Consider the following 24,392-nt stretch of genomic DNA (forward strand, 5'->3'; position numbering starts at 1 on the left):
TTTAAAAATCAAAGAGACCCCCAGGCTAAAACCTTTGAGAACCGATCTAGTCCTATAATATGTAGAGACCCCAGTGGAAAAGCTGCCTCGTATTTCTGTTTCCCAGAAGCAAAGCCTTCCTCTGAGCGAGAGGCAACCACCCAGGCATGGCCCTCCTGGAAGAGAGGATGTGCCTTCGGCCAGAGGAAAAGTGAGGGTCAGGCCAGGCAGAAGCCAAACTGGGCACAGAGGCTGAGCAGGCAGGAGCCACGCTGCCTCTACCTCTTCTTGCAGGCTATCGAGATCTGTCTGGGTCCGGCTCAATGGGGCTCGTCCCCGAAGCGCCAGGGTTGCTCCAGCGGCGCGGTCGTTTTAAGTGCTCCGAAGGCATCAGGGAAGCCTCGGACGGTCCCTGAAGCCTTCGGAACGCAGCTCCTCCCTCAGCCAGGAGCCAGCGGGGGCTGGTCAGACAGGCAACCTTGGCGGGAAACTCCAGTCCGCCGCCTTCGCCGCCGCCGTTGCCTTCGTCGCCGCCGTTGCACCCAGATGGAAAGGGAGCCTTCGCGCCCCCCTTTACGGAGCCTCGCGCCCCCCCTGGGGGGCGCGCCCCACTATTTGAGAACCACTGACCTAGTTTAATTTGTGTTAGGTCATCTTTTTCTGGTTTCAATTTCTCTTCCTCACATACTTTAATACAGTCGAATGGGAAATAATAACACTTGGGTTCATGTCTAATTTTAGTGTGCTCAATTAATATTACTAATAAAATGACACCAATTATGCATATTTATCCCACTATAAACATGTTAGCCTTTAGATTATCTTAAGGCTCTTGATTACTTTTGCTTCACAATTGAGCCCAAAATTTATGTTGTTAAGTGAGACATTTGTTAAGTGAATTTTTCCACATTTTATCACCTTTCTTGCCTCTGTTGTTAAATGAATCACTGCAGTTGATAAGTTAGTAACCCAGTTGTGAAGTGAATCTGGCTTCCTCATTGACTTTGCGTGTCAGAAGGTCAGAAAATGTGATCACAGGACTTTGGGACACAGCAACAGTCATAAGTATGAACCAATTGCCAAGTATTTGAATTTGAATCGCAGGATTATGGGGAGGCTGGAAAGGTCATAACTGTGAAAATGGTTATAAGTCAATGCCGTTTGTAATGTTGAATGGTCACTAAAGGAACTGTTGTAAGTCGAGGATTACCTAGACTATTTCTCCACCTTTGAGTGAATTGTAATGACAATGAAAAATAATAGATGCTTCCATTTGGGCTGCTCAAAAAATGCAGCATAGAATATGGAGACAAAACTAATGTGTGCTCTTAGAAGGATAGGAATTGGGAAAAAAATAGTCCTACTTTTGATTATATGCTCAAAGGCATCATGCTTTTTAATGGTATATAAAGATCAAAGAGTTAAGGGGAAGAAGGGGAAGATCTATGGGGAAAAAGAATTCTTAAATGTGTGGTTATGAAAATGTGCCATGGAAATTGGAAAGAGAATGGCGTGGAAATTGAGTGGTGTTGGAGCAGATTTGTACAGATAATGACATTTCATATGTTGTAACAAATCAAGTGTATCATTTTCTATGTTCTTCATCTCTAAAATATTGGCTACCTCTAAAATATTCAACAACTTGTTAGTTTTATTTGGTTCCTCTGATACTAGCAGATCATTGTACTTTGACCTAGTTGTGAATTGAAAACCAATACAACTGGAGTTTTACTAGTTAACAGAATTTTCAAGCTCCATAAGCATAAGTCCATCACATATTCTTTTTTATATGTCCCCAAGTGGAGGAACTTGGGGTTCTATTTTTAAAAAATCTAAAGTTAGGTCCTGGATAGGCATCATTGCCGGTGATTATTTTATCTTTACTTTGCTATAAAAATGGACTAGATATGGAAAGTCATCTCTTTCATTTTCAGGTAAGGTCCTTTAAAGGATGAGTGTTGTGTCTTACGTGCCAATCAGGACTGAGGATGAGTCCCATTGGCTGAGAAATGGGGAGTGTTCAGGCGGGAAACAGTTCGTGTTCTGATTGGTTGCCAGTTTGACAGGAGCTGTATAAATAGCTGTCAAACCGGAGAGTTCTGTTCATTCCAGCTGGTTCCTATTAAATGGTTCTTGTTGCATTGATCTTCGCCTCAGTCAGTTATTCCTTCCCACGGAATACGCAAAAATGAGGTCCATCAAGATGCTGTTAGTTAATTTATACTAGAGGGACACTTGAGAAGAGAGGTTAAGGCTGGTCTTATTATTCCTTTTGGGTTGTTGTGGTAGAAAAGACCTTACTCTCTCTTCAAGATACTTCAAAGATCTTATTGCCTCATAGAATGAATTAAGTTTCAGAAGATCTGATACTGCCCCGGCCCTTCAATATATGTTTTCATTCACCTCTCCCCGAAAAGTTTATTATTGACTTGCTAATTGTTATGACAAGTGTTTTCTTTCCTTCCCCCCCCCTCTCTTTCAGTACAATTCAGACAAAGCAATTGTGGACAGTGGAACAACTCTCTTGCGGCTGCCAGAAAAAGTCTTTAGTGCTGTTGTGGGAGCCATTACACAGACTTCTTTGGTAAGCTATGGCTTAAGACTTTGTCTCCCGAGTTAAGTTCTTAAAGGAATTCTTTTCAATGCTTAATAGTACGATGTGAGTTATTGTGTAATCAAAAGATTGGAACTAAATTAGATTCTTTTTTCTCCTTTTGGGATGGAGACTTGATGGAGAAATATATAAATTAAATTTCTGTGCTATCAAAACCATACTATATAACTGGGATGGCGAACCTATGGCACGTGTGCCACAGGTGGCATGTGGAGCCATTTGTCAGGGGATGTGAGGTGTTGTCCTGTCAGCTGGCTAGCGCACATGCTAGCCAGCTGACAGGACATTCATTTGCCTCTTCCATGGCAGGAAACCCTGATCCACTATTTATACACCTTTTGCTACATATAGCAATTCCAGGTCAAAAATTCAACATGTTGTTGGAGCTTCATGGGGAAGTATGTAAAGTTCTTAAATAATTCAGCATGCCAACTTAAAGATTTGTCCTACTTTTTCTTATGAGAATAAATACCATGATTAGGAGACTGGTGCACCATTATGATCCAATTTCTTAAACTGAAACAAAAACTGAAATCAGGTAATAGAGAGACCTTGTATAGATGCTAAACACTAAACATATTGAGGTGGGAACAGAGTTTGGGTTTTTGTTTTTTATTTTCCTTATAGATCCAAGAATTCACACCTGGATTTTGGAGTGGCACACAGCTTGCCTGCTGGGATAAAAGTGAAAATCCTTGGGCCCTCTTTCCCAAGATCTCTATCTATCTGAGAGATGTTAATTCCAGCCAGTCCTTTCGAATCACTATCCTTCCACAGGTCTGGAGCTCTTATTTTACTATTACTAATATTTACGACAAGGAAGATGGACATGGATTAATTATGTGCTAAACTAAATACTGACAGTTGTTCATGTGCATCCCATTATAGATATTGCTGCTTGTATGTCTTGTTAAGAATTCCAGTAGTGATGTTTATTCCCATCCAGGGAGAGTCTTGGTGTGTCTTTGAAGAACAGCAAGGACAGCAGGAGGTGGCTTAGCTTTACCTTGATAGGGTGTTTCATGCCATGGAGGCAGTGCAATTCTCCCTGTCAAAGTGAAGAAATGACAGGGACTTGGAAGCCTGGCAGTTCCTGCTCCTTTGTTGTGTGTGGATAAAAGCCAGGATGCACAGCAGCCTTGTCCAGTTACTGCAGTTTCAGGAGGCCTCAAGACAAAACATGGCCACTTTGCTTATCGAGTGGAAGAGCATAGGATATTTTCACAAATAGTTTAGAAGTGTTTTATTCAATCCTATGTCAAAATGAAGCATCCTTGAACCTTTGCACAGCCCTTCTAACAGCTTAATTTGAAAAGGGCAAAGGTCATTTGAGACATGCTCAATTCTTCTATTGTTTTGTTTGACATCCTATGAAAATGCAGTGCCTGTGTCATCTTGCAGAATGTTTTTCCAGGTTTTAGTTTACTGTAACCTAGCTTACAACAATAGATGTTCTGATTGTCTCCCATCTAGTTCTGTAGAATTGTCTTTGCATTTTATCGCCACAGTAGCCATATTTAAGCTAAAGCAAATCTGGATAAATTATACCAGTCAAAAGGTATTTAAATGTCTATGTGAAATATCAGCTGAGCATTTTGACTAGTAATATGGTGATTGCTCTTGCTTTTAAAGCCTTGTATTTATTTTACAGTTTTTTAAAAAAATCATTTGGTTTTATTGAGTGTTCATTGAGGTATATTTTGGTTTTTTTTTTAATCATCTTTTATGTTTTTCCAAAAAAAAAAAAAACAGCTTTACATCCAGCCGATTCTAGGCATAGGGCAGAATCTAGACTGCTATCGGTTTGGTATCTCCTCTTCCTCCAGTGCCTTGGTTATTGGGGCTACAGTGATGGAAGGATTCTATGTCATCTTTGATAGAGCCCAAAAGAGAGTGGGATTTGCATTAAGTTCTTGTGCTGGTAAGTGATGAGTAAAATGAGAGAGAGAGAGAGAGAGAGAGAGAGAGAGAGAGAGAGAGAGAGAGAGAGAGAGAGAGAGAGAGAGAGAGAGAGAGAGAGAGAGAGAGAGAGAGAGACAGAGACAGAGACAGAGAGACAGAGAGAGACAGAGAGAGATTAATTGATTGATTAGAGCAGGAATCGCAATTTGGAATTGGCTACCTAGAGGGAGGATGGCTTCTCAATTTACAAAATAGCTGGTAGGTTTGGCCAGTCAAAAGAATATCCATTTCCTGATCCTCCTACCACTTCATCTTACCTTTTATCTTTTGTTACCTAGGTTGGCTTATTTTCAAACAATGGCCTGCAATTATCTTTCTTTATGAATACTTTTAGGGCTCATGTTAAAGTTCAAACATATTTTTATAAATAGAGGAAATGCCAGATGGCTATAATGTGCCTTTTGAATTGAAAGAATATTTTAAAATTTCAAACCTGAGGGTCACAACTGGGTCTTAGATATTCTGTACAGGAGAACCTACAGTACTTTTCTATGTTTTTGTGATTTTTAATCTTCCAATGTTGCCAAATAGATGAAGCAGAGCAATTTTGATTTCTGATGGCTTCCTGTGAATTTCATAGGATGAATTGAGGGACTCAGTTTCTTTCAAACAGTTACAGAAACTTTGGATCTGTTTCTTCATTTTCAGTGGATTATTAAATGCTTTGCTATTGAAACTGATGAAACTGGCAAGAACAACTTATGCATGCAAGATGTTCTATGTATGTTGATCAAAAGAAGAAAAGAATCCATTGTGTTTCAGGAACAAAGTAATTATAATATATCAACTGATAAGGAAGAGAACCCGTGGCTTAGTGGTTAAGACTCCTGCCTAAGATATATACAGCTCGGGTTCTAATCCCAGTAAGGGTATGGCTAGCTGATGAGAGCTAATTAGCTCGAAATAGATCTATCCTAGTCTCCCTTTATTTATTTATCAGTACAATTACAACACACACACACACACACACACACACACACACACACACACACACACACACACACACACACACACACACACACACACACATATATATATATATATATATATATATATATATATATATATATATATATATATATATATATATAAACTGAATACTTAATCACATAGGTCCCCACACATAAAGACATACACACAAACATAAGCAATGGAACACTGAGTTTTTTGGTAGTGAGAAGTGACCTTACGCTTGAACCATCGGAGGAAGAAAAATGTGAATCAGTAGCCTTGCTACTCTTCTGAAATATAAAGATGTTTTTTGTAAATGAAAAGGCAAATTTTATCTTAAAAATAATGTTCTTAAGGTCCATCTTGCAGTGCTAAACAAATTGTTTCTAAATGTGTAGAATATCTTCCAGTTTCACATTAATCAATACAGCAAAAGATTTCACAGAATTGATATGATTTCTTTGATTTTACAGATTTTGTTACAACAAAATCTTGTAATATTGTGAAATAAGAGTTTATAGCTTTGAATTCAACTCATTTACCTAATAAATTTCCAGAATACAGACACTGTGTTTGTTTTGTAGCATGCATATTTCCCTTAGCTTAAATTTAACAGAGTATACTGGCATTTAATTGTAAACATTTATAGGCTTATAGTTTTTAACATATATATACTTTTTGTTTGCTCTCTCAGTATTTATCTTTCTTTTAATTTTTTTTATATAGAACTGCATGGTTCACCAGTATCTGAAATTGAAGGCCCTTTTGCTACCACAGATGTAGCAGGCACTTGTGTATCAACTATATCTCTCCATGAACCAATCTTGTGGATTGTGTCTTACACACTTATGAGTTTCTGTGGACTTGTACTTCTCATACTCATCATCTTGCTGCTTATTCCATCACGGTGTCGTCATCGTTATGCTGACTGCGACACTGTAAACGATGAATCGTCCTTAGTACGGCATCGATGGAAATGAAGAATTTGATCAACTTGTGAAGAATCCTTATGTATTCTGATAGGGAATGAAGAATGACTCATTTTTTCACCCTGAGGTTCTTACGATGTGTTAAGACTACAGCCTGTACTTCTAAATCAGCATGATTATATAAGCTGAGAATTATAGGAGGTGTAGTTAAACAGACTTGCAGGGCACAAGGTTAGGGTATTTTAGCCAAAGATTAAAATCTGAGCTTCACTCTGTACAAATACTGTGGTCTATCACCAAATCACCCTCCAATTCTCCTTTAACATAAATTTAATACTTCAACAATTAATTATTTCAGTTATGTTAATATATAGCCATTTCAAATGCTACTCTATTGCTTGCTTCATATACACAGTTGCACCAATTAGTACACTTCTTTTTAAAAAAACAAACAAACCTAAAACTTTGCTTTATAGTTCCAAAAAGATTGTCATCTCTACAAAACAACAACCTACAAAATATTCTTTTGAGCTAAGCCATTCATCAGACTTGCCATAAAGAACAGCAATATTTCTTCTTCGTTGATGGTTTTTTCATTAAAATATATGTTCCTTGGTGAATCATGACTTCATCAGTAACTGGCAGAAAGAGAGAGTGATAATTAAAAGGAGGAAAATAAGACTTTTAAAAAAAAAAACAAAGATGAGGGTTTTTTTCCTCTTTGGAAAATGATCTGTTTCTTTTAATGGTTTACTGTGTGATTCTTTAAAAAGGTTAAGCAGTGGAAAACACAGAAATCAAACCCATTATGTAACTTGTATGAAACTAGTATGAAACAAGACTACCTCTCTTCAGGGATTTATAAGTAAGACATAGGTAGATCTGCTTGACTTAGATGCAGATCGCCTTCCACCTGCGTTCAGCACAACTGGAACATCCCTTTAAAGCTTCTCTCTCTCCCTCTTCCTCTCTCTCTCCCACACACACACTCCCAGTTCATGACATTTTAACATTTACAACTTTACCACGCACACAAATGTCTTGGTTTTCTGAATTCATGCATAAATGATCTTTGAAAGGGTTCTTTGTGTCTTTGTGCAGAAACAGCATAGCTATAAAGCGCTCTCTCTCTCTCTCTCTCTCTCTCTCTCCCTCCCTCTCTCTCTCCCTCCCTCCCTCCCTCTCCCTTTCTCTCTCAACTAGAAATCAAATTTGTAACAATGCAATTGAAGGGGAATTTCTTCAGTTAAATGATTCACTCAACTGTGACCTGGCTGAGAAAGATGAAGACCCATAAATGATCAGTTGTTTAATTACTTTACTTAACAATAACAATGTTTTTTGATCACCATTTCAATACAGCAAATACAATGCTAGTGGGAGCTTATTCACATATTTTATCTATATTAACTTGCCTTTTCCTTTGCCGATGCACTTGTGCCAAAGGCCTTCACAATATGAGAACATGCATTTAAAATAATATCCATCACTATGATTCTTAACTAAAAAAACCTGTAATACTAAAAAAAATTATTGTGGTTATAGTGTTATTTTCACATATTTTGTAATTATTTTTTAAAATTATACTAAGTTGCAGAGTCTGATCACAGGGTAAGGATTAAGCCATTATCTCCATGAGGAACACAAAATCTTTTACTAGTTGTGCTGATGTTGAAAGAAAAATTATTGCAATGGCAAATGTATTATTCTCAGATTACTTTTGAACTTTTGGAGTCCTTTTATTGGGTGGCATAAATGCAAATTCTTGAAAAATTAAGGAATAATTGATTCATTAAGAAAGAGAGAAAACTTTGTTGCTGAAATATGGCTAACAAAATTTGTATTTTCTAACATTTGCTTGCATTGTTGTTTCAACACATCCATCTAAACTGAGAAGACAGATGGCAGCTTGGTGAGTGTCACAAGAGATGCTGGACAATAGTGTCCAAGGACCATTTTTAACCTCAAAATACGTGCAAGCTTAGCATGAAAGATGAAAAGTCATAAAATTTCAAACATTTCAACTGACATTTTCTATATCATAAAGGTTATTTATACCTATAATTAAATTGAAATAAACTTTTATGTAAAAAATTTCCATGGGCATGTTGACTGATTAGTTAAGGACTGATTTTGTTTGATGAATTCTGTGTTACTTTTATGAAAAGTGTCATGGTTTCCACAAGAAACAGCTGTTCTTAATCTTCAATCTATCTTCAATGAAAACAAACAGGATCCAATGTAAGACTTAAGATGATTGGCAACCCCCATGCAGAGATAGACTAGTACAGGTAGTCTTTGACTTACAACCATAATTGAGTCCAACATTTATGTTGCTAAGGAAAGACATTTGTTAAGTGAATTTTATGACCTTTCTTGCCACATTTGTTAAGTGAATCACTCCAGTTGTTAAGTTAGTAACACAGTTGTTAAATGAATCTGGCTTCCCCATTGACTTTGCTTGTTAGAAGTTTGCAAAAGGTAATGACATGACACAGACATTGCAACCGTCCAAATATAAACCATTTATCAAGCATCTGAATTTTGATCACATGAGGATGTTGCAGTGGTTGTAAGTGCAAAAAATGGTCATAAGTCATTTTTTTTTCAGTGTTGTAACTTCAGGCAGTCATTAAATAAATCAAGGACTACCTGTATTTGTAGACTGCAACTAGGGGAGCAAACATAAATGGGTCCTTTTTTAAAAAAAAACATTTTAAATTTTATTTACAAACATGTAAAATATGCACAAAACTTAGATGTACACCACATTTACACAATACAATACGAACAGGAGCTTCCTGTTCTTTCTAATAGCAATTGCCAATCGATATCGCTCACCTTATATTGTTTCCCCTTCTACTATATTTCATTTGTATTTCACCATTATTAACCCTCTTATCTTACTCCTCTGTCTGCTATATTGGCTGATTACCTCTAGTAAGTTTAAACCACTTGGATACATATACAGTATATGTGTTAATTCTCCTTAACTACTATTTTTGGGCTTTGTTGTCTTCCTTCATTGATCCTTATTTCTTTTCTCCATCCACCTACACCACTTATCCCATATCTGGTAGTATTCTGTTTCTTCTTTTCCCTGGATTTCTTTTGTTAATTTGTCCATTTCAGCACAGTCCATAACCTTTCTTATTATTTCATCTACGCTTGGAATTAATTTGTTTTTCCAACAAATGGGTCCTTTCAAAATACTGTATTTTTAGCATCAGCTTCTTTGGTGAAACTAACATCTTCATTCAGTTTTGATGGTTCTATCTAAATAGATTTCATGGACTGATCTGATTATATAAGATACAGCACACAAAGCATTTATATCACATTTCATTTTGCTTGCCATCTTTTAGCTTTAGTTTTTTTTAATTCCAATTGCATTGATTATTGTGCATCATCCAGAATTTTTGAGAGGTAGTCAGTGTGCCAGTTTAATAGATTTTATTCCTTAATGGTGGCAGTTTATAAAACATTCTACATTTTGCTTTCATCTAATGAAGGCTATCCAAGGGCTCAGTGGCTAGGATGCTGAGCTGGTCGATTAGAAAGGTTGGCAGTTCAGCTGTTCAAATCCCTAGTGCTGTGTAACCGAGTGAGGTCCTGTTATTTGTCCCAGCTTCTGCCAATCTAGCAGTTCGAAAGCATGTAAAAATGCAAGTAGATGGGAAGGTAACAACAATCCATGCCCCTTCTGTCATGCCGGCCACACAGCCATGGAGACGTCTTCGGACAGCACTGGCTCTTCGGCTTTGAAACAGAGATGAGCAACGCCCCCTAGAATCGGGTACAACTAGCACATATGTGCAGGGAGAACCTTTACCTTTCAATGAAGACTAAACCATATGTAAATTGCAGTAATGTACATATTTACAGTACCTTAGAGCAAAATGTAGTGAATTGAAAACTCCATGGCTCTCAAACTATTTTTTTTACAAGTAAAGAATTACACATGTCTTAATTCTGTCTAAAACAGTGCTAGTCAAAATGCAGTGGGTGCTGCTCTGTTTGTTTCTGGTTCACAAGCAAGGTAAGTACAAGATCTGAAAGTAAATCTTTAGAAATTTTTATAGCAATTTGAATTATCACAACATCCTATATGTCCACAACACATTGGAAATAAATGAAATTATCGCTGCAGATAGACGCACTTATCTAAAGAGCTTTCCAGAATTTCCATTCTATTCCTAAATAGAATCCTATTCTATTCTTGCTTGAAATCCACAACAACTTAATGCCTATAACCCTCTTTCTGCCAACTAACTCCTGCTTATTTAGCTGTTCCTAAGCTGATTTCATCTTCAGTAAAGATGATTATTGGATCTTAGTTGGAATAGGCAATGATTCTTGGTGGAATTTATATCATTTGTTTCTTTTACACCATTTCTTTTTGTGAAGTATTGGCAGTAATGTCAGGGGAAATTTCACCCTGAGCTAATGAGGTCTTAGACCGATGATTTTCCCAAACAGCATATCTTCAAGAAAGCGAAAATAAAAACCCGAGAACATGTTCTAATGAAAACAAACTTTTAATGTAAAAGAAATAAGAAATAAGAAAATAAACAAATCTATCTAATTGTTACATTTTGGCGAGAGTAGTTTGTCGCCCACCTTCTTGGCAGACGAACAAAGATCAAAAGGAAAGAAGTCTCTGGAATGTGTGATGTATTAGAAACGTGTTAAGAAGCTTGCGCAGTAAATCATTGCTGATAAGGACCTATGACCTGCGCAGTAATATCTCAGCACAGCTAGCAAACAACGCAGTGACAAGTAAGAACTTTGAATTCTTGCGTATCCACAATACTGATGAAGGAAGACATTTCTGTGACCAAAATTGGCCACTCTAAAGAATATGTAGCTATCTTTTCCATATGATACCTACTGTATTACTCATTGTGCATTAACTTCATATATGATTAAAACTTTTCATCCACTAAAAAAAATAAAATAAAATAGCTGAATATAAACAGTATAATTTCAAGACTAATGTTCTAAAAGAAGGCTAGTTACTGAAATAAAATGTTGATTATGGAGCGAGTGTTTACTGGTGGTAAAGTACAGGTCTTTCAAGAATGCTTTCCTTGACCATAATAAAGAATGAAGGAAGACTTAAAATTAAAAATATTATTAAAATATTAAAAATAGATCTTAGAAGCACATAGGAGTATTTCTATTTCCTCCAAGCAAATTATCAAATTAGAATGGTTAAAAGAAAAGAATTTGGCTAGTAAATAATACTTAGTCTGCAATAGAATGTGGAAATAATCAGAAAACAAGACTTATTTTTCTAAAGGTCAAATTGAACAAAGGTAAGTGTTGACAGGACCATGCAGTGGCAATCAGTTACTGTTGCTTCTGCAGTGAGGTGGGCTGGATATGTTAACTCTTAAATAGCTTTTAAAAGTTTCCCTTTTATTTTAGGAAATCTGCAGTCAGCTGTTTAATACTAAAAATAAGAATGAACTCTAAAGGAGAATAATCTCTTTGGGAGTGTCCTGCACGAAAAAATTGCTCACCGCTATCGCCTAGACCAGTGGTGGCAAACCTTTTAGATACCAAGTGCCCAAACCACTGAAAAGTGTGTGCACGAATGCATGCATGCGAGGACGTGTGCATACACAGACATGTGCATGTGTGGACATGCGCAGCTGAGACCTGAAGACCAGTTGGCCGGGGGGAGGCAAGGCATCCCAACACCAGCAGTGCAGCAAGAGGTAAGATATGTTTCTTTCGTGAGCTTCTGTTTCATTGTTTGCAGGGAAACAGAAGCTCATGAAAGAAACACCACGGAGATCTGACCTGGGGTGATGATGTGAGGGCCAGTAGAGGGAGCCCTGCATACCACCTCTGGCACGTGCACTATAGGTTCGCCATCATGGGCCTAGACAGTTAACCAGTACAAAGGGTTGTTTTTCTTTTAGAAGTTTGTGCAGTGACTATACAAAGAGGGATAAACATCTTGTGCCTTGAGACTGCAGAATTGGATTGAGGATAAGCTGATATCAGCCAGCAGGGGATTACCTATGCATGTATATCTGAAAACAGGGAGGCCCACATGTACAGATGTAATAAAATGCCAAGAGGGGTAAATATTTGTAGCTCAAGGTTGAAATGAGGGGTTCTTGGTGCTTTCTGAGCTTGGCTGTTTTCTTGCAGATGTTTTATTACCTAGTTTAGGTAATGAAATATTCTCAAGAAAACAACCAAGCTCAGAGAGTACTCAAGTTGCCAACACTATGTAACATCAAAAATTAGTATCTGTATTTGCTTGCTTTCATCTTCCCTCCTAATTTTGTTTCCATTTATTATCGATTCTCATATGTTGAACAGGCCAGCAGGAATGCCTCTACTTTTCAGTCTTTGTACAACAGTAAGAATAATGTAAGTGCACTATAATTGATAAATAAAATCATAAAACCTGTCAAAATTATGAGCTACCATAGTAAGATTAGTTGTGAAAATACATGTCAGTCATTAGATTTTTGAACTCTTGGTGTTTCATTAAAAACCTTTCTAGGGTAATTTGTTTTCAGACATACACCATATGATAAAGCATTTTTCTCTAAAGTGTTGCATGGATTTAGGTTTTCAATGTATGTGGTGGCTCAGTGGCTAAGACGCTGAGCTTGTCGATCAGAAAGGTTGGCGGTTCGAATCCCTAGCACTGCATAATGGAGTGAGTTTCCGTTACTTGTCCCAGCTTCTGTCAAACTAGCAGTTCGAAAGCATGTAAAAAATGCAAGAAGAAAAAATAGCAACCACATTTGGTAGGAAGGTAACAGCGTTCCATGCGCCTTCAGCATTTAGTCATGCTGCCCACATGACCATGGAGACATCTTTGGAAAATGCTGGGTCCTCAGCTTTGAAACGGAGATAAGCACCGTCCCCTAGAGTCGGGAACAACTAGCACATATGTGCCAGGGGAACCTTTACCTTACTTGTGCTTAATCTACATAATGCCATATATCTGATACTTAAGGGGATATGGCACTATGTTCCATGTGCAGGTCCATACTCCTCAAAACTTACTACTCAAAACGATGAGGAATTTGAAGGCAAAATGCAAGCAAACAACATACGTACTTTTATACTTCTTTTGAGCCTGATTGTTCTAAGAGATTTCAGCTGCACTGAAATCAAAGTTCTTTTCTGCCCTCCAGTGATCATCTGAGGTTTTGCATGATTACTACAATGTGTAGTACAATTACATGCAAAAGGGGGAGTTTGAGAAAAGAAAAGAAAAAAAAAAGGTCAATATATCTAAAATGGACAACCAATGGCAAAGTGGATGGATTCAGTTACAGTGGCAAGGAGAACACTGTTAAAAGACCTGAAAGACATGGTTAGGGATAGATTGTCATGGAGAAAAACTATATGCTTGGCAGGAGGTGAAAATGATTTGATGGTACTTAATCACATCTGGAATAGGGAAGTTTTACATCAGAGGAAAATAGCTCTTTTTGTTTAAAAGGCAATATTATATGCAGAGGTAGGTAACTTTGGGGACTAGGAGCTCATGCTGAATGCGCATATGATGAATATATAACATAACTTCCATGAGAAATTTTCGGTTTACAGAATGGCTGCTAAAGTGGTTAGGGCCAGCCACAAAACAGTCTTTGTCAAAATGAGGAACCAGTCCAGCAGCAGCAGCAGCCATTACAGACCCTGCCTCTCTTATACATGCTTAATGACGTCATGCACATGTATAAAAAAGGCAGATTTTATTGTATAATGGCACCGTGCTGCTTTTGACATTTTGATGAAAATGAGAATCTTCAGTGTCATTCGTATGAAACCCAAATTCCTATACTGCAAATAAACATGTTACAGACTGGGGCTTCACTTTGCAACACGTCAGGGTCTTGTTTCATGGTTTTTATTATAGGAAATATATTTTTTAAAATGGAGCAGGAAAGTGTCTGAGATCACGTTTTTAAATAAATAGTTCCAACAATAAAGGACTGCAAGTCTGAATGAACAGAGTAGTTTAGAGATTGGAAGGTCTTTAGTCAAAATAGGATAACAAGAGTTGGGGAAAACAAGGAATCATACACACAGACACACACACACACCAATAATGGGATTAGCCTTACCATAAGACAGTATACTGGTCAATGGCATAACTGAGGTGTCATATCAATATAGCTAAGGAACTTATTTTACTGTTGCAATATTATTGCCAAGATAGAGGAAACAGTCCTAGGATACTCTCAGAAGCCAAAACAGAGAATTCAATCCAAGAAGTATAATATCTAAAAGGCTGTTGGATATTATCTAACAATTTATATTTATTTAATTTAATGGCTACTGTTCTGCTTTTTTTCTTTAAAGAAATGGCAGGCATAATTTCTTTTTTCAAACATGTTTATTCTTTTATCACCAAAATTAAAATAAAAGAAAAAACAAAGAAAAGAAAAAAAGACTAACAAATATCCAACACTAACAACAACGAGAGAAAAAACATGTGTATTAAAAGGGTGTGTGTGTCAAATATCAAATATACTTACCATTAAACAAAAAAAATCCACTACGGCTGAAAGATACATCAAAAATCTAATATAGTTCCCTCCTCTTACATAATGGGTCTACAAATAGTTATAAACTTGCCCATCTGTATTTAACAAAAATGCTAATTTATATAAACAAAATTCTTAATGTGGAATTCCTAATAGCCAAATCGACCCAACGTGTGTGTGCATGTGTGATGCATGCATGCATGTACGTGTGTAAACAGTTAACAGGTTACCCCAGAGTTAAAACTAATCTTCAAATCCCTGTTAATCATCTGTCATTTTATTTAACATGTAGAAAATCCACAAACAGCTTCCAGTGTCTTATAAACCTGTCTAATCCATTGTCTTTAATCAGAGCAGTTAATTTTGCTAGCTTTGCTAATTCAATCAATTTTAAAATAGAAATGGCAGGCATAATTTCATGTCCTGAAAATGGACTTAGTCTTAAAGTGTTAAGTCCTCAGGGTTACGATGATGCGCAAAGACTTGCCGGCTGCAGGACTCTCCTGATTGGCTCAGACATGAGCAGCCTTTCAGCGGGAGAATGCAGCCTTGCCATTGGTCCGCCTGTCTGACTGCTTCTATATAAAGAGATGTCAGATGGCAAATGTTGTTGTTAGTTTGGGAGTTTGCAATTTGCCTTATTAACTGTTAGAATAAAGGTTGTTTTGTGGTACAACCTGCCTAGACTCAGTTCCTTCCTGCCTAGTTCTCCATACAGAGCACTGGCAACGAAGGTGGGATCAGGGCTGAGGTAAAGGCTAATTGAAGTCACTAATCTGAGGACTTCCGGTTCCGGCGGCTGACGGCAACGGGCAACTCGTTGCTCGCTCCGGCTCCCCGGTGGGCTTCCCCACTTCTTGGGGGGCACAGGACGCCCCGTAGAGGCGTCCTGCCGGAGGAGCGGCATCGCGGGGGATCCCTGCATCAGCGGCGGCCGGCAGGAGGTCCCCTGCGCGTTCAAGGCACCAGGGAGCAGATCGGAGGGCGCGTGGGCGTGTCTTCGCTGACAGGCTGTTCGGAGTGAAAAAAGAAAGCTGAAGGATGCGGCGGCGGAGCGGTGAGGTGTAGACTCCCTTCATTCCTATTACCAACTATAAAACTTGTCAGCTGTGCAAACTTGAACTTTTGGCTTGATTTGGAGAGGTGCGGCTGGAGGGGAGGGGGATTTCCCCCCCCTTGGACAAGCGGCTGGAAACAAGTGAGCTCGCAGCCCCAAGGGAAGGAGGAGGGGGAGAGCCAAACTAAAGATGCCACACCCCTACTAAATGGATTTTCAGATTTAAACTTTTAATGTTTAAGACAATGAGATCTGGAAGCCCTGGGAACTTTGAAAACTTTATTTGTTGCCTCAATACCCGAAGCTGGCAGGGCAAGATGGCACACTTCCGTTGTCTTCATGAGATGTGAGACTTGACTCCACCCTTTAACTTCAGGCTTCCGGTCTTTGTCTCCGTGCTACCTGGATAATTCTCTTGTGGATTGTTTGCTTTTGAACCCCCTGGAGTGAAAAACGACTGCTCTTTTGCCAGGGTGATTAGAAAACTCCCCTGTGCCTGGACTCTCTGCCTCCTGGACTCTCTTGACTGTTCTATCTCTCTGACTGATCCTTCTTTATACTGACTGGACTCTCTACTTTATAAACAATGGCATCTAAAAGACCACCTCCTGGAAAGTCAGGCTTTGCTGCCTCAGCCCCAACATCTGCAACCTCCAGTCCAAGTACACAATCAACGTTAACAGCCTTCAAGCAACCTAAATCTACGGACCTGGAGCTTCATCAAATGTTACAACAACTTCTACAGGGACAAGAGGAAATAAAGAGACAATTGAAGGAGATGAAAGAAGAAATTAAAGAGAACCAGGATAAAATTAATAAGAACTCACAGAGACTGGATCTTTAGGAAGATGGAGCGGCTGAGATGAAGGGAGGGATAGAGGGTGTGCAAAGGGGAAACAAAGAACTTGACACCCAACAAATGAAAATAGAGTTTGAGATAATGTCTTTTTATCTTAGATTCCAGAACGTGATGGAGACAGATGATGAAAATATAAGGGACATCATGACAACCATTTTGGCTGAGTATATTCAGAAGGAAAAACAACAGATGGGGTGGGAAATAGACCTGGCCTATAGAGTGAATTCAGCGTATGCTAGAACACACAATGTCCCCAGGGAGGTACACATTAAATTTCTTAGGAAAAGCACAAGAGATGAAATCCTGAATGCACAAAGGGGGCAAGCCCTGACATATAAAGATAAGGAGATAACCATTCTGAAACAGATCCCCAAGAAAGTGAGGGAGAAAAGAAAATCTTATTCGCAATTGGCGAATAAACTATACCAGAAGGGGGTGTGGTTTCGATGGTTACTGCCTGAAGGTATGCTAATATTCTGGGAGGAGACAAGAGTTAGAATTAATACACCCATAGAGGCGCAGGCCTTTATGGAAAAAAATAAACTACTTCTAGAAAAACCAGAAGACATTTCAGTAGAGGTACAAGACACGGGAGGGGCCGGAGCACTGCCAGCTGGGGGAGATGGGGCGACATCAAGAAAGCTCAGATCACACAAATAAGCAAGAAAATCCACGTGATATAAACTGACCGAAATTACCAATTGAATTTACCACACTGACTATATGCTATTATGTAATATTTGAATTTTATGCAAATGTATATTATGAGTTTGGAGGGGGGGGTGCACCTACCGCATTTCGCAGCTGCCAAAATTTGTAACCTTTCCCTTACCTTTTCCCTATGTAAAACATTAAAAACCAATAAAAAACTTTGTTTTAAAAAAAAAAGAAGTCACTAATCTGAGCTGAGGTCCATCTAGCTGACCGCTGCCTTCCAGTCACAGGAGACGAGACGTCGCACCAAGGCTACCTCCCCAGCATTCCATCCTTCTAATGATGGCTGCTCTGCCCATATTTGCAGCTTTCAACCCAGCCACTGAGACTTCGAATGATTTGAGTGCTTCCTAGAGGCAAATGACTTTACTGAATTGTCCAGTGGCCATAAGTGAGGTTATTTCTTCAGCTCATGTGGCCATGAGATGTTCAGGACAGCTCAGGCGCTAGCTACCCCTCAGCTCTTTCACACAGTGCCACGTGAGATGCTTCTGCAGAAATTTAAAAAACCATTACTCTCCAGCCCCCTCACGCCAGTCGGAATTCGTCAGAGGACTCAAAGAGAAGGGGACTTCTGTGAGCTGGACAATGTCCTTCTGGACCAGCTTGTTTGTGGGGTAAGAGACCCGAGGCTGCAGCGACGGTTGCTGGCCTGGCCTGAGATGAATCTCCAGATGACTTTGGACAAAGCTAGGGTGTCCAAAATGTTGGACAGGTCAACTGTGGAGATTCAACAGTTCCAGCCAATGACCACCTTGGCAAGAACCAAGCCATCCAATATGAAGAAGCCGATCAGGATGACACCACCGATGACGAGGGTAAAGTGAGTCACCTCAGAACACCCAAAGAAAAAGATGGACTTCAGCTGTCAAATTACCTCAGGCTAGCTGTTTGAGTTGTGGTGGGAACCATGCCAGGTCATACTGCAGGTTCAAAGCTGCCGCTGCTGTGGCAAGAAAGGATACTTGGCAAAAGTATGCAGAGTTGCTGTGCCAGCCACTGACCTGCCTTCAGAGCCAACATTCACCAAACAATATGAGAAAAAGTCTCTAAGATCCCAGGAAGATTGCTTCATGGTTTCTAAGGATCAACATCTGCCTGATGTGGCCATCAGCCATGCCTCAATGGCCACCCCTAACAACAAGATTTACTTCACTGTAAATTTGGAAGGATGCCTTGCAAGATGGAGGTGGACTCTGACTCCTCCAAATTTTTAGTCTCCTGGGCCACTATCAAGTGGTTAGTGCCCAGCCTGTCAAAAAAGTGCCTCAAACCATGCCCTGTCAGACTGAGGGAATATCAGGGGAATTCTATCCCAATCCTGGGATGTGGCACCTTCAACATCACCTGCAAAAATTTCATTGGCTGCCTTCCCCTAATTATTGTGGATGGCATACTGCCCAGCCTCCTGGGGCTAGACTGGTTCTCAGGATTGGGGCTCAAATATCCAGCATCCATACCACCATTCCTGACACTTTGGGCATGTTCCCCAGTGAGTTCAGGGATGTCTTTGACAGCAGCCTTGGTAAATATAAGGGGAACCCCATTTCTTTCTATTTGGACCCTCAGATAGTGCCAATCTGCTTGAAACCTAGAAGGGTGCCCTTTGCGCTCTGTTCCAAGGTGGATCTGGAGCTAGACAAATTGATAGCCCAGGGAGTCCTTGAGGCTGTGGACAATTTGAAGTGTTATCCCAATTAAGCAGGATGGCACCATCAGAATATGCACTGACTATAAGTGCACAATTAATAAGGCTTTGCAAGCCAACCCCTATCTAGTGCCTGTGGTGCAACATCTGCTCCACTCCCTGGGCTAGGTAAATGTATTTGCCAAGCTGGACCTAGCACAGGCATATCAGCAGCTCCCAGTCGATGAAGCCACTGCCATGGTTCAAACCATCATCACGCACCGGGAGCTTTTAAATAGAAACGCCTCCACTTTGGGGTTAGCGTCGCCACAGGCATCTTTCATAGCCTGATGGAGCAGTTGCTTCAGGGGCTACTTGGGGTAGTACCCTGTTTTGATGATGTTCTGATCTCAGCCACCAATCAGACAGAACTCATCGCCGCTCTGAGTCCTTTGGGAGAAGGGCAGCATATAAATGCAATAAACACAAAACAATAAACACAAAACATAGGAAGCTAGGGGCAGTCCTGGCACATTTCAGACATGCAGGACTCAAATTGAAGCAGGAGAAATGCAAGATAGGAGTTTCCCAGGTAGAATTTTTGGGATACCTCATTGATTCCCAGGGGCTCCATCCCACTCCATCTAAAACTGAGGAGATAAAAAAAGGTGCCAACCCCTTCTAATATGGCAGGGGGTGGCCGCAAGGGCCAGTGCTACCCGAGTTCCAACCTTACCACCTGAGACAGCATGAGCTGTCCATGCAAAATTGGTGCCTGCTATGGGGAAACTAGGTGGTAGCCCCTCCCATTTTAAGGGCACCAATTTTACATTGCCTGCACGATGCCCACCCTGGCATCATGCACATGAAGTCACTGGGGTGTATCTATGTGTGGTGGCCCAAGATGGACCAGGAGATAGAGGACTGGGTAGCCAAATGCTGCTCCTGTCTACGAGTGAGAGGCACCCCAAGCCTCGGGTCCATCTGGACTTTGCTGGATCATTCCTGGGGCAGACCTTTATGGTCTTAGTTGACACCTATTCGAAGTGGGTGGAATTGGCCCTCATGCCATCCACCACTTCAGAGATGGTCATAAGGGTGCTGGGCAGGATGTTCATGACCCACGGATTGCCGGACATCATAGTGTCCGGTTTACATTGGTACCCTTCCAGATGTTTCTTGCCAAGCATGGCATATGCCATGCCCCGATGGCCCCATTCCACCTGGGTGCCAACAGCATGGCGGAACAGACAGTCTGATCAGCCATAGAGGCATTACGCCATCTGGGCCCTGGAAATTGGGATGATAAACTGTCCCAATATCTCCTGCACACAACCCCCTGCCCAATTACCAAGCAAAGTCCCACTGAAAGACTCATGGGTCACCACCTCAGGACAAACCTGGACCGACTGCACCCCAGCTATACCACCAAACAAACCCCCAACAGACGCAGTCCCACCAGAACTTTTGCTGTCGGAGATCCAGTCTATGCCCAAAATTATGAGACTGACCTGAGGTGGCTTCCAGGACACATAGTACAACTAACTGACCCTACTCTTATAGGATCGAGCTCAATGATGGTTGAATGTGGTGCCGACACATAAACCAGCTCAGAAGGAGAGTCACAGACACAACCAAACAGCAGCCAGGGCAGGCCCAATCTTATCCTGGAGAGATAACACCCCTAGCAGGCCTTCCAGCCCAACCAGAACCATCCAGATACCCACCACCAAAGCATTCTCAACACCTGATTTACCTGGAGAATCAGACCTTCCAGTGACGCTCGAACCTCCCACTGAATTGACTGTGCAGTCATCGAGAGTTCCGGAGGACTCTTCACCAGCTCCTCCTTTTCAGCCACTGCTCCAGAACAGAGATCAGGGCACAGCTGACAGCGGCCAACATACCTATCTGTTGTGGCCCAGCAGCAGCCAGCTGAGTGCTGGTGGACTCTAACAGCTCAGACCATTATGGGACTGCTCTGGAGGATGAGGAAGACTCTGGAGGGTGTTTGGAGTCAGAGCAGGAACTAAAGAGGCCTGTTGGCCACCAGGTGGCATTTGAGTCAGGGAGCAGTGAGGAGGAACAGAGGGAGGTTGTCCCTGATGTGCGTTTACCTAGGGCTGAGAGGAGAAAGGAACAGCTGTGGAAAAGACGTCATAGAATGAACTAAGGACAGCTGGCTAAGGGTGTGGCCCCTCCCAAAGAGTTTATAGGTAGAGTGATGGAAGGGGAATCTTTGTAGGAAACAAACAACAGTCCATTATTTGAGCCATTGCGAAAGCCTTCTGTAAGTTTTATCTTGGGTTCGTGAAGATAACTTTCTAGCCTCTTAGCCAAGGGTGGCTTTATCTATGTAATTAGTCGTGACAGACAGCCAAGCCTATGTCTGCATATTCATTGGAAATCACGGGACAGTATCCGACTATGCATGTGCCATCAGGGAGGAGAGGCGTGTTAAGTCCTCAGGGTTAGGATGATGGCCAAAGACCTTCCGGCTGCAGGACTGTCCTGATTGGCTAAGACACGAGCAGCTTTCAGCGGGAGAACGCAGCCTTGCCATTGGTCCATCCATCTGAAAGTTCCTATATAAAGTGCTGTCAGACAACAAATGTTGTTGTTGCCGGTTCGGGAGTTTGCCTTGCAATTTGCCTTGTTAACTGTTAGAATAAAGGTTGTTTTGTGGTACAATCTGCCCAGCTTCAGATCCTTCCCACCTAGTTCTCCATACAGAGCATATATAGCATCAATATATTATAAAGGGTAAAATAAATTATCTGAGTTTTACAAAAACATTAACAATCCTGTCTTTTTTTTAAAAAAACAAAATTTTATTGGTTTTTAAAAAAATAAACAAGGAAAGGGGTAGTGGAATAAGTTACAAATTTTGGCAGTTACAATATGCAGGAGGTGGTCCCTCCCCCCGTACTCATACATTTCATTTATTAATACATTAGATTATTACAAATTGATGGTATTTTGTCAGCATATAAACTTTTATCTTCAAATAATTTCAATCACTTTACATCAAACAGATTTTCTTGTTCATTTTTGTGATCTGAGTTTTCTCGATGTTGCCCCTTCTCCCCCCGCCAGCAGAGCTCTGGCCCCTCCCGTGTCTTATGTGTCTGGTGTAGTGTCGTCAGGCTTATCTAGGAGGGCTCTATTTTTTTCCATAAAGGCCTGAGCCTCTATGGTTGTATTAATTCTGACTCTTGTGTCCTCCCAGAAAATTAGCATACCTTCAGGCATCAGCCATCTAAACCACACCCCTTTCTGGTATAATTTCTTCGCTAGTAGCGAATAGTTTTTTCTTCTCTCTCTCACTTTGTTAGGGATCTGTTTCAGAATGGCTATTTCTCTATCCTGGTATTTTAGTGCTTGCCCCCTTTGTGCACTCAGAATCTCATCTCTTGTAGTCTTTCTAAGGAATTTAATGTGTACCTCCCTTGGAACATTATGTGTTCTAGCGTATGCTGAGTTTACTCCATAAACCAGGTCCATGTCCCACCCCATCTGTTGTTTGTCTTTTTCAATGTATTCAGCCAGAAGGTTTGTCATGATGTCCCTTAGATCTTCATCATCTGCCTCAATCACATTTTGAAACCTAAGGAAAAAGGACATTCTTTCAAATTCCATTTTTATCTGGTGGTTCTCTAGCTCTTGGTTCTCTTTCTGCACTCCCCCCACCTCCCCCCTCATCTCAGCCGTCTCCTCCTCCAAAAGATCCTAGTCTCTGTGAATTATTAATCGCCCGGTCTTGGTTCTCTCTAAGCTGTTCATTCATCTCCTTAAATTGATTTTTTAAATCCTCCTGTCCCTTTAAAATCTGTTGAAACATCTGCTGAAAGTCCACCTCAGAAGGCTTGGGCTGAAGCAGGGAGGTTAGAGTCTGTTGTCCGCTGGGGCTGGAAGCTGAGGATGTCGGGGCGGAGACTGCAAAGCCCGGCTTCCCCGGGGGTGGTCTTTTGGGTGGCATTATAATGAGCAAAGAGATAACAATGTCAATACAGAGATGAAACAATTAGGGAGGAAAACCGCCAAGGAGGTTACGAGGCAGAGAGTCCAAGCAGATAGTTACCTTTTTTGTATTCAGCTCCTGGCAATAAAGTAATAAAGTCCTTTGTTCCAAGCCCAGAGTCCAATGTAACAAGAGATTTGTCTGAGTGTCACGGAGACAAAGTCAGGATGCCTGAAGCTTCTATGGGTGGAGTCACGTTTCAGTGTCTATGAAGATGACGGAAGTGTGCCATCTTGCCCTGCCAGCTCCGGGATCAGAAGGCAAAGACCAAAAGTTTTTAAAGTTTTCAGATCATCACCTCATTTACACAATTGCAGTCCAAAATCTGCCTTTGCTATGAGCGTGATTTCGTTGCATGGCTCCCCCCCTCCTCCTCCTCTGGGGGCAGGGAGCAAAACCATTTAAAGCCGCTTGTCCAAGGGGGGGGGAATCCCCCTCCCTCCAGTCACGCTTCTCCAAAACAAGTTGAAAGTCAGTTTTAAAAAGCTGGCAATTTTTTTTTCCTTTCAGCCAAGTAAGGGAACGGGGGAAAGTTTCCACCTCACCACACAGCAGCTGCATCCTTCAAATCTTGCTTTCTTCCAGCTGCCTCATCGCGAAGATGCCGCGGCGCCTCCCCTCTTGCCTCCCGGTGCCTAGGGCGATGCGGAGAGCCCCCCCTGGCCGCCGCCGACTCAGGAGGTCCCCCGCTACGCCACCCCCTCGGCAGGAGCCCCTCCAGAGCGTCCTGTGCCCCCCAGATCAGTGGGGAGCCCACCAGGAGTGCGCGGGGCGAGCAGAACCTGCCCGTCGCGAATCGCAGCCGGAACAATCCTTTCTTATTTTTGTGCTATACTCTGGGTTTTTAAAAATTATTTGTTAAGAGAGAAGAAAAATACATATTCCAATATCTTCAAATAAAATGTGCAGTAGAGAAGCCAGAGAAATTGTCAGCTATCGTCGTATGAGTTTATACATAGCAAGTTTTTTTTTGTTAACAGGATGAAGAAAAAGCTTCTAAATGTTTACCCAGAAGCAAACTACAAGCCAGTATCATATCAGCTGGCACTTCTTTCCAAAAGTTTAAAGTGCAACAATTTCCCTTTATTTGCTAAGTTTACCTTAGAACTTGTTCTCCAGGTAGAACAGCTTGGTTTAAAAGGTTTAAACAT

The 24,392-nt window shown here is 40.8% G+C and overlaps 1 protein-coding gene across 1 annotated transcript in view; it reads left to right on the forward strand.

The window, feature by feature from the left end:
- Positions 1 to 7,646, forward strand: part of BACE2 (beta-secretase 2) — a 40,397-nt gene extending 32,751 nt beyond the window's left edge. Inside the window, exons 6-9 of the mRNA XM_081951310.1 lie at positions 2,462 to 2,563; positions 3,221 to 3,370; positions 4,346 to 4,514; positions 6,233 to 7,646. Of these exons, the coding sequence (XP_081807436.1) occupies positions 2,462 to 2,563; positions 3,221 to 3,370; positions 4,346 to 4,514; positions 6,233 to 6,486 (675 nt within the window). The 3' untranslated portion in view covers positions 6,487 to 7,646. The remainder of the gene's footprint in view (positions 1 to 2,461; positions 2,564 to 3,220; positions 3,371 to 4,345; positions 4,515 to 6,232) is intronic.
- The last annotated feature ends 16,746 nt before the right edge of the window (positions 7,647 to 24,392 follow it).

Source organism: Natrix helvetica (genome assembly GCF_964273705.1).
Source record: "Natrix helvetica genome assembly, chromosome: 4".
Lineage (NCBI taxonomy): Eukaryota > Metazoa > Chordata > Lepidosauria > Squamata > Natricidae > Natrix > Natrix helvetica.